Source organism: Pimephales promelas, chromosome 4, assembly GCF_988280905.1.
Source record: "Pimephales promelas chromosome 4, fPimPro1.hap1.1, whole genome shotgun sequence".
NCBI classification, from domain to species: domain Eukaryota; kingdom Metazoa; phylum Chordata; class Actinopteri; order Cypriniformes; family Leuciscidae; genus Pimephales; species Pimephales promelas.
Genome location: NC_142772.1, coordinates 140,633 through 151,427, shown reverse-complemented (window position 1 = coordinate 151,427; position 10,795 = coordinate 140,633). Strand labels below are relative to the sequence as shown.

The window sequence follows — 10,795 nt, the reverse complement described above, 5'->3', positions numbered from 1 at the left end:
TGTGTAAGTGATTATGTAGCAAACATTTTCCTTAACATTACCTCGCTAAGATAATGCGTGTTATTCGCATTTAAACATAACATTATAATGGGTCAAATAAATGTTTGGTGTTGTTTTCCGTTTCCTCGTGGCTTTTTTTAAGTGTAATTTTACGACAGTCCTTTAACCATTCCTACGTAATACTCCGGAAGTGAGGCGGCTCGACAACGTCGTTATAATAATAATATTATATAATTATATAATATATAATAATAATTTATTGCATAACATTATTATTATAATAATAATAATAGAATCACGTTAGTGATGACTTACAAAATTATAAATTAGGTTATATATATCTCGATTTTTTTGAGGCGTGCTCATAAAACAAAAAAACACTAATTCCATGGACTAGAAAATGTTGTTAAATGTAAAGAGTAACTACTCCAAACGTCAGATTACCGTTTTGGTAAATCTTTCATGATCACAAATCTCCGGTCCCGTTGCTGATGTGTGGGAGGGCTGATGTATGATTGACAGGCGAGAGAGCCAATCGCTAGGCGTCGCTTAAGAGCTGCAGCTAATCAGGTGACAGCGTGAGGCGACAGCAGGACTCGATGAGCGCGAGCGTGAGTCCAGCGACGCGTTTGAAAATCGTTGAATTTAAACAATGATTTCAAGATCGTCGCTGGTTTTATTTGCAGTTTTCTGCGTTGGTTTATGCGATGATGGCCATGAAATGGAGGAGTTTTTAAAGAGAGAGTACTCCCTGTCCAAACCTTACCAGGGTAAGAGACAGACATGATTATGCACGCGCTTTTGCTCTTATTATAATAGCAATAATAATGCGAAGGATCAATATTTCACAGGAAGCCGTGTGCGTGTTCAGATTTCAGCTGCTGTTATTGTCTGTTTGCGTTGAATACATCGGGCGGTCCATCACAGCTATTATCATTATCCATTTACTTTTTGCAAAAAATGAATAAATTATAACTTAAAAAAAAAATCGTAACATATAACATGCGTGCAAAGTTGATTAATGCAAATAATTAGAAATTAACACAACTCCTCTGAGCTCGAACTGAACTCAGTCTTATGGAGGTCCCGCCCTTTTGGGGGTTTAGCTCAATAAGACACACAAGGAGAACACAAAAAGTACACACAGGTTTTAAATATTTCTGCTTTAAACTGTTTTTAATAATTATTTATTTATTTGTAGTCCTACTTTACATTGTATGTGACATTTTCAAATTTTCATATCATGATAATTGATGAAGATTTGATCATGGTCTCACATTGAATTAGGTTAGAATAGTGTTGTCCTAACAGGTTTAATAACTTCTTTCTTAAAAAAAAAATCAGATTAAAGTGCATAAAATAATAAAGAACAATAGGTAACACTTTACAATTAGGTCACATTAGTTTTGAGAGATAGATAGATAGAGAGAGAGAGAGAGGGAGAGAGATTGCTCAGGTGTGGGCGTCTCGGGTTCCTCTGACTGGGAGTTAATGGGAGATGCTCTGATGTGTGTGTGTGTGTGTGTGTGTGTGTGCGCGCAGGTGTGGGCGTCTCGGGCTCGTCTCATTGGGAGTTGATGGGAGATGCTCTGATCACTACGGATCATGTCCGTCTCACTCCAGATCAGCAGAGCAAACAGGGAGCCATATGGAGCCGAATGGTGAGTCGCTTCATTTCTGATGATCCCTCACTAGTGTTCATGATTAGGGTTGGGTATCGTTCAAATTTGAATGATTCTGATTCCGATTCCTTGTTTCGATTCCGGTTCCTAACGATTCTCGATTCCGATTCTTTTAAGAGGTAGGGTCAAAAAAGTTTAGCTAACCTTGCTAACCAATGGTATTTCTGAAGGAAATACTCCTGTCACAAATTAAGCATTTTGCCGAGATTTCGTTATTTTTAGAAAAGTGAAGCCACACTTTGGACCACCGACGTAAGCTACTCATGTTCGACTCGCGTGGTTATGCCAACACTTCCGGTAGACACTTCTTCTTTGGTGTTGTTCAGCGGTTTCTTCTTCCGCTCGGCGGACTGTGAATATCGAAACTAGGAATCGAAATTTTAACTTTTGAACGATTCCGGGAAAAATGAAAAGTTAGTCCCGGTTCCAATCGATTCTCGATACCCAACCCTATTCATGATCCCTCACTAGTGTTCACTACATGACTGATGATCCCTCACTAGTGTTCACTACAGGCTGATGCTCCCTAACTAGTGTTCACTACAGGCTGATGATCCCTCACTAGTGTTCACTACATGACTGATGATCCCTCACTAGTGTTCACTACAGGCTGATGATCCCTCACTAGTGTTCACTACAGGCTGATGATCCCTCACTAGTGTTCACTACATGACTAAAAATTAAAATTTTACTGAAATAGTAAATTGAAATAGTTTAATTTAATTTTACATTTTAAATGTGTATCTGTGTGTGTGTGTGTGTGTGTGCGCAGCCATGTCACCTGAGGGATTGGGAACTACAGGTTCACTTTAAGGTTCACGGTCGAGGGAAGAAGAATCTGAACGGTGACGGTCTGGCGGTCTGGTACACGAAGGAGCGCATGAGGAAAGGTCTAATAGCTGATATTGTTTATTAACTGCATTAATAATTGATATCCGTCACTCACTGGTCAGGGTTTAGATGGTAATGGTCTCTCGCTGATTGCAGGTCCAGTGTTCGGGAACCGGGATTTCTTCACTGGACTCGGTGTGTTTGTGGACACGTATCCCAACGAGGAGAAACTTCTGGAGGTACAGGAATAAAGTGTGTGTTATCAGTGACGTTACAGGATCTGTGTGTGGGACTGGGATCAGATCTTCATAAATGCTGGATCGTGAGGTGCGGGTTCTGTGCGGGCCGGTCCAGTTCTTCCACAGCGGACTCGTGTCTTCATGGACCTCACTGCTGCATTAGTCATGCTGGAATAGAAGACGACCTTCAACAAACAGTCCCGCACCAGTATCCCAGCAGACATCACTGAGCGCTTCACTATCCCGACCCCTGACCAGTCCCGCACCAGTATCCCAGCAGACATCACTGAGCGCTTCACTATCCCGACCCCTGACCAGTCCCGCACCAGTATCCCAGTAGACCGAAGTGATCGCTCACAGTGTTTGTGTTTGTGTGTTTTTAGGCTCAGAGGAAGCGATACACGCCACGCACGCAGGTAATCTAGCGTCCGCTAATCATGCTCAGTGATGGTCATGTGACTCTGTACGCCTGTGACGGACTGATCTCCTGTGTTTGTGCTAGCGTATCTTCCCGTACGTGCTAGCTATGGTAGGCAACGGCTCGATCAGCTACGACCACGATCGGGACGGGCGGCCCTCAGAACTGGGCGGCTGCAGCGCGACGGTGCGAAACCTGAAGCACGACAGCTTTCTGTTCATCCGATACGTGCGCCGCAGACTCACGGTGAGTGTGTGTGTGTGTGTGTGTGTGTGTGCGGCAGACTCACGGTGAGTGTGTGTGTGTGTGTGCGCCGCAGACTCACGGTGAGTGTGTGTGTGTGTGTGTGTGTGTGTGCGCGCGCCGCAGACTCACGGTGAGATCAAGCTGACGTGTGTGTGTGTGTGTGTGCGCGGCAGACTCACGGTGAGATCAAGCTGACGTGTGTGTGTGTGTGTGTGTGCAGATCATGCTGGATATCGACGGGCAGCACGAGTGGAGAGATTGCCTGGATGTTCCCGGGGTCCGTCTGCCGCAGGGCTTCTACTTCGGAGCGTCAGCCGTCACTGGAGATCTGTCAGGTGAGACCGGCCGCGTCCCTCAGGGGTCAACACTGACTGACTCAAACTGCAGTTCCTCCTCTGGCCACTAGAGGCGCTGCAGGAGAGACTCAACCCCATAGACCCGCATGTTAAACTGCCCAACTGTACAGCAGTAAAGCGCTGGTGACGAACGTAACTGTGGTTCTCTGTCTAAGAGGCCGTGCTGCATTAACGTTGGAACAGCCGGCATTAAACATTTGAATTGTTTATTAATAAACTAGTATGTTCTGTCAGTTTTCGGCTGATTTATGAGACGCTCTAGTTCACGCGCCGGCGCCTCTGTTTCCTAATTATATTGTCTACTATATTTGCTTGCGTTTACATTTACATGTTTATTAATCCAGTCGATTTGTTGATTAAAATGAAGAGACAATTTATACAAAACGAAATTCCCTTCCAAATGTTTTCCGATATATGGGGACTCAAGCACTGATGGACCATTTCGACATTTGCAGTAAAAACTTAAATATAAATATAATATAATTAAATATAAATTAGTTCCCACGTCCCTTGGATTGGCCACTTGAGCATAGCTGTCAACATTGAACATTGAAAATAAGGGAGATTTCTCGGAATCAAGAAACAAATGAAAATAAAAAAGATATTTTAGTCCTATGTTATGCTATGACCCTGTAGTGGACACCAGGACTCAATTGTTTAAAAAAAATGACATGAAAATATATATATGCAAAAGTAATGGAAATTTTTGACATATAAACATCGTTTTTTTGTTGTTGTTGTTGTTGTTGTTTTTTGCCTGGAAACGCTTCCAACATGCTTGCGTGTCGCGTGAAACTAGGCATCTCTGGTTCTATTTCTAGCATGCACGCGTTTGCGCGTTTCACGCAGGCAGTGTGCAAGCTCGAATCTATTAACACGGGAGCCGAAATAAAAACCATAAAATAAAAACAGTCACGCGGCGCATGCAGCCTGTGTGTCTCCGGCCAGCGCGCGCGGCGCTGCATCCGAGTATGAACGACTTCAAGCCGAATATGTCCGAGCTTGTACGTCGCACACAATCAGAACGTAAAAATACGGGATATTTTACGGCAAAATACTAAAACGGGAAGACAGCGGGAACAGAGATAAAATACGCGAGAAACCCGGAAAAAACGGGAGGGTTGACAGATTGCCACTGATGTCACTACTAGCCGTTTGTCTGCTAGCGTTAGCATCACTTCACCTCAGTGACGCCCACTTTGAGCTTCAGAAACACTACGGGTGACGTCACACACACACACTACGCCCAGTGTTTTACAGTCGGTGGGGGAGACACACGTGTGCGAGCGCTTCCTCGTCACACACAGCTCGTGCTCAGTGTGTGTGTGTGTGTGTTTCAGATAACCATGACCTGATCTCCATGAAGCTGTACCAGCTGACGGTCCTGCGCAGCAAACAGGAGGACGAGGAGCAGGAGGAGGTTCTGGTTCCCAGCGTCGACAACATGGAGCTCCTGAGACGTGAGTATGGTCACATGATCACAGCAGCTCACGTGTGCGTCAGCGGTCCTTACGATCGACACGCCGGCGACTCCATTCTGTGAACATCTCCATTTGATTACAGAGATTCATTCGGATATACAGTCAAACCACAAATCATTCACACACCAGATATAGTTTGTGATCTACTAGTGTGATCAGGACACTACAGCTCATAAAGTGACGAGAGCAAAATAAAGTAAAGTGTGACGTATTATACCCAAATATTCCTCATCCAGTGACATTAATAATCTTTCAGGAGCAGAAGTGACTCCTCCACTTTGAGCTGATGATGTTCTGCTGAAGTGTGTTTTCTGTAAGTGCTAATGCTCTTTTACACACACACTGAACAACATGAAGCATTGCTTGCTCACTGGTTGAGCTAAACTGCTATTATCTAAATTTACCAGCTGACAGATATTCAACATAATTCATGTGTGAGAGTCCAACAGAAGGACAAAACCAGTCCAATATCCACTGATTTAAACCAGTCTGCGGCTGAAACACTGATGGATGGATTATACGAGACATGATTGATTTCAGGAAGTTGTTCTGCATCTTTAATAATTCCTTCTGAAGCTCGCTGATGTTTATTTGCTGCTGTAACTAGTACTAAAGAGGAAGAGCTGATCGGTTCATCACACACACACACACACACACACACACACACACTGACTGACTTTACTGATGAAACTGACAGGATTGAGAGCTGATTGTATGGCGGGAGCTACAGATGTTTGAGAAGTTCTGTCCACACATCACCTGACTGAGTGTGTGTGTGTGTGTGTCTCCAGCGTACGCAGACGAGGAGGGCATGAGCAGCATCAGTATCTTCTTCTGTGTGCTCTTCTCCATGCTGGGAGTGTTTCTGCTGGTGGTGGTGGGACTGGTTCTGTACGGGCACTGGAGCGAAAGCCGGCGCAAGCGTTTCTACTGACACACACACACACACACACACACACTCTCTGTTGAGGGTAATAACCTCAGCAATGAACAATCGACCTGTCGTCATGATGATGATGATGATGATGATGAAGATGTGATGGGCATCACAAGTCTTGGATGTGAATGTCTTTCTCAAACTCCTGCTGCCTTCATTCTCTCCTTCAGTGCTATATTTATTGTATATTATATATTTATTAATTGTTTGTACAGAACGTCTAACATCTTGTCATCTGTCCAGATTCAGATGGGAAATGTGAGGAGCCCATGCAATCAGAATTAACGTTTTGTTGATTTTTGTCTCTCTGTTATCTGTACGCCACTGTTGAGTCACTGGTGATTCACACACACACACACACACACACACACACACACACACACACACACCCACACACACACACACACACACACACACACACACCCACACACACACACACACACACACACACACACACACACACGGGTAATCCGCTCAGGACACCAGTCCCGTCTGTCATGAATCAAAGATCAATTTTCAGGATCCGCGTTTCATGTATCTCACATTTATAGTTAAAAGTAAATGTTGAAAATCTATAAAAACATGCTTGATATTTCCATGCATTATTAGGAACCTCTGAAGTTTGATACTGAACTTGTGATGGATAAGACATCTCTTCATTTACTGCTACAGACTGGTAATTGTCAGATGAGTGATTTACGTCATGCTAATGCAGTTCCACAAACGCCAACATGACGTTTGAGTCTATTTAAAAGAACGTTGTGGTCAATTGTAGGGTTAGTCAAATGGTATATATGTAAATAGTAACATCAGAAACACAGAGACGACTGAGTGCCAAAGCTGGTTTATTGTTTTTATTACAAAAATAAAATACAAATGACTATAGACACAGCAGACGTCTTACTAAATAACGCGTCAGTAGAAACGCCACACGGCTGTCAGTGCTGCGATTACACACCAAACACGTCTGAGCATCTTCATCTTCATCATCATCTGCAGTACGCAACCCTGACGGACGCTCAGATGTGCATTACACACATCAGCTCCACGATAAGAAACGAGTATGAAGTCCGAACACCTCGACGTGCTTTACAGAAGAGCTGGCGCTGTGATTCGGCTTGATGTTAAACGTCACTTATTATTAAACACACATTTGAACAAAAGAAATCATCTGACGCCTCAGGTTTCACAGTTCCTGGATGAGTCCATCTGAAACCGAGGCGTTCACCAACAACGGACAGTTATTGAGTTAGTACACAAACTAAGAAACCACAAACGAGCGAGAAGATCACGCCGGACACGAGCGCCGTTGCTGATGCGTCCGGGTGTTTTGCATAGCCTAGTTAGTGAATTAATCTGGTTCTCCAGTGGGAAAAAGGCACAGAATCTGTAAACTTTGCAGGATTTGCGTCGGAGAAGTGTGAGGACGACACGTCCTTCAGTGCAACACACAGGGTTCACAGGGATGATGGGACACAAGCAAGAGAACGACAGCAAACATTCTGAAACATGATATTGATTTTAGCCCTTAATGCAGGAAAACGTCACGTGATTCACACAGAACCGTCATGCAACTATCAGCCCGAGGCCCTACGACACGCAGCTCGCGTCTGTGCTTTACTAATAAACTAGATCATAACGCTGAGGCAGAGTCATGTGACGCTGATGATGTCATTCACACACACACAGGTTAACAGTAGCAGTGCGAAAGGCCACAATCTTCCAGACACACACACACACACACACACACACCTATGAGACGATCTGCTCTCTCAGCGCTCATGGGATCTTCAGGCACACAAACATGAAAACACACATGCCCTTTACACTCTGTGTGTGTGTGTGTGTGTGTGTGTGTGTGTGTGTGTGTGGCTCTGGGCCGCAGTCATGGTGAGAAACGAGCAGTTGCTCAGTCGAGGAAAGCGTGAGGGATGCTGGGAAACAGAAGCTCAGAGTCTCTCACTCGTGATCGTTCACACAAGGCGCTCAGGTTCTAGTTGTGGTTCTGCTGGATCTTTCCCAGCGCTGGAACAGCATCCGGCCGCTCCCTGACACCCCTCGGCCTCCTCCGGGCCCTGGTCCAGCCGGCACACACACACCTCGATGCCCGAGTCCCCAGTCACGTGCCGGCGCCGGCTGTTCTCCTGCTCCGGAACCGGTGCGGGCGGGTCCTGTGGGTTCTGATGGTTCTGCGGGTCCACGGACTCGGAGTACGGTGGAGGAGGCGTCGGAGGATGAGCCAGAACCTCCTCATAGTCCGGCAGCTTACAGTCCGTCCACAAGCCTGGAGAAACACACACACACACTCGGATCAGAAGGTCTGAGGTCCGATTCATGATGTCACACTACTTCATTTACAGAAGGATAAAACACATGCACAGCCGTTCGTGACATTCTATTTATTTTAAATAATATTTATTAATATAAGGTTAGAAATGTTAAGGACAACGAAATGTCATTGATTAGTCGCTTGTGCCGACCGTCCGCAGGAGACATCTAACTCGGAGAGCGCCGACACCGAGCCGGGAACCGTGACGTGTGTGTGTGTGTGTGTGTGTGTGAGAGAGACTCACGCAGGTTGAGGGGAGCAGGAGTGATGAAGGAACTGGACGCCCCCTGATAGGCCATCAGGCTGATCTCTCGCTGTCTCTGCTCCTGCTGGAGTCGCATCTTCACCCGCCGGTGTCTGTACGCACAGCAGCAGCTCAGCATGATGATGAGGGTCCATACCAGCCAGAACCCTAAACACACACACTTTTTAAAATTATACATTCTTATTATTCAAATCAGTTAGACAATCAATTAGGCCGAATAGATTTGGTCATCCAGAACCAGGAACACCTCCTATGGCACCTGATGCACTAGCTTCATCATAAGAAGAATGGCATCTATGCTAAAGTTAGTCTTTCTGTTTGTTGCGATGTTTACTGTAATCAATCAGCCAGATCTACAACGCATAAAGTAGTCAGCCGGATCCGGATCAGATGGGGCAACTCTGTTTTATTTTCCTGTTATCTTTTTTAAAGCTGCTTTGAAACAATCTGCACTGTAAAAAGCGCTAAAGGTGACTTGACACACACATCAGAGCGGTGGAAGACGAGTTCAGTGTGTATCTCCTCATCAACATCATCAATGTTTCAAACATGTCATGTTCATGATCTCGTGTGATTGAGAAACTTCATGGAATATTTGTACTTTCAAAAATCATTTGTCACATGACCATTCAAAATTAACTAGTGAGACAAAAGGTGGTAAAACATGATCCGTCACATCACCAGTACGATTACTCTCATGCCAATACACACACAGGCTTTGACATGAAACCTTGGAGTGTCTATTTGAAGAACTGACAGATACACTGAGAAAATGTGTGTGTGTGTGTGTGTGTGTAACAGATGTATCTGCAGTTGTGTGTTTGTGAGTGTATCAGATTAATCTGTAGGTGTGTATCAGACGTATCTGCAGGTGTGTGTTTGTGTAACTCACACCACAGCTCATAATAGTAAGTGCAGCACTCGGTCTCCCCGCAGCAGTAGCCCATCTCACAGCGGTACTGTTCATTGTTCACGCCGAAACAAAACTCCTTCCCCTGCAAACAAACACAAGCATTCAGCGACACACACACACACACACACACAAGAAAACACTGAAAAGTTGCATCCTTCTGGCCCAGTACAAACACAAATTCATCCTTTGAAAGCCACTGAGTCAATAAATACATATGAACCATTCTATCTAAAAACAATATGAATAATGTGAAAAAATATGAAATGATCCATAATATTGTATAAATAAACAGGAAACACCACAGTCAGTCTTTATTGATTTGCTGAATCATTTACACAACTTTCAGTACAAGCCAAACACCGAACCTCACAAACAGACACAAGCCCGGCAAACACAAGAAAAACACAACAAAACCTCAAACACTACAGACAAAACGATCAGCATATTCATATCATATGCTCAAATGTCTATGATTTCAACGTGTAAAACATTTATGTCGATTCTAAATATCCGGAAAAAAGCAGGATATCGAACATTATGTTTCGGTAACCGTGCTTGATGGCTTTGTTTCAGTTGTTTATCGAGGCCACAACACTGCGCGAATCCCCGAGCTCGAGTTCTCGCACTCCGCGCCTCAGAGGCCCTGCCGCCGGCTTACCTGAACTAAACACGCCGCTGCGCAGAGAAGCCCCACGGCGGAGCACAGCGTCTTCTGCGGCATCTTTCTGCGCGTTTCTTCCCAAACTCCAGTTAATCATAAGTTAATCATAAAGCTTCAGATGAACAGGGGCGTCATGTCTGTGTGATGAGTGTGATGATCCACAGAGGGCAGCAGCATCACAATCACAGCAATAACGCACACACACACGCACACACACACGCACACACACACACACACACACACACACACACACACACACACACACACACACACACACACACACACACACACACACACACACACACACAGCTTATCTTGCGAGAGTGTCGCTGCATTTATCGGTCTATTTATTTTTTATCATATTTATAACTGTGTGCGTATAATTTATTCATGTTATTTTTTTTCCCTCCCTGATGGTCTGGCGAACCACGTCCATT

The 10,795-nt window shown here is 44.7% G+C and overlaps 2 protein-coding genes across 2 annotated transcripts; one reads left to right on the top strand and one right to left on the bottom strand.

Moving 5' to 3' along the window:
• The first annotated feature begins 561 nt into the window (after window positions 1–561).
• On the top strand, window positions 562–6,501 carry lman2la (lectin, mannose-binding 2-like a). Its single transcript, XM_039662000.2, has 9 exons — window positions 562–770; window positions 1,543–1,661; window positions 2,455–2,572; window positions 2,670–2,752; window positions 3,136–3,168; window positions 3,255–3,416; window positions 3,637–3,751; window positions 5,113–5,232; window positions 6,045–6,501. Exons 1-9 carry the CDS (start codon window positions 653–655, stop codon window positions 6,185–6,187), a joined length of 1,011 nt encoding a protein of 336 aa, XP_039517934.2. The 5' UTR covers window positions 562–652; the 3' UTR covers window positions 6,188–6,501.
• A 1,451-nt stretch (window positions 6,502–7,952) lies between these two features.
• On the bottom strand, window positions 7,953–10,547 carry wbp1 (WW domain binding protein 1). The gene is made up of 4 exons (XM_039662001.2): window positions 10,356–10,547; window positions 9,677–9,779; window positions 8,764–8,931; window positions 7,953–8,474 (listed from the first exon to the last, which is right to left on the bottom strand). The coding sequence occupies exons 1-4, from the start codon at window positions 10,416–10,418 to the stop codon at window positions 8,164–8,166; spliced, it is 645 nt and encodes a 214-aa protein (XP_039517935.1). The 5' UTR covers window positions 10,419–10,547; the 3' UTR covers window positions 7,953–8,163.
• Window positions 10,548–10,795: the final 248 nt, after the last annotated feature.

Bases quoted from the DNA above. Each gene is read 5' to 3' on its own strand.
- lman2la (XM_039662000.2), top strand. From the start codon at position 653: ATGATTTCAAGATCGTCGCTGGTTTTATTTGCAGTTTTCTGCGTTGGT. The intron at 771-1,542 runs GTAAGAGACAGA...GTGTGCGCGCAG, and splicing joins CCTGTCCAAACCTTACCAGG to GTGTGGGCGTCTCGGGCTCG. The intron at 1,662-2,454 runs GTGAGTCGCTTC...GTGTGTGCGCAG, and splicing joins GAGCCATATGGAGCCGAATG to CCATGTCACCTGAGGGATTG.
- wbp1 (XM_039662001.2), bottom strand. From the start codon at position 10,418: ATGCCGCAGAAGACGCTGTGCTCCGCCGTGGGGCTTCTCTGCGCAGCG. The intron at 8,932-9,676 runs GTGAGTTACACA...GTGTGTGTTTAG, and splicing joins TTACTATTATGAGCTGTGGT to GGTTCTGGCTGGTATGGACC. The intron at 8,475-8,763 runs GTGAGTCTCTCT...GTGTTTCTCCAG, and splicing joins TCCTGCTCCCCTCAACCTGC to GCTTGTGGACGGACTGTAAG.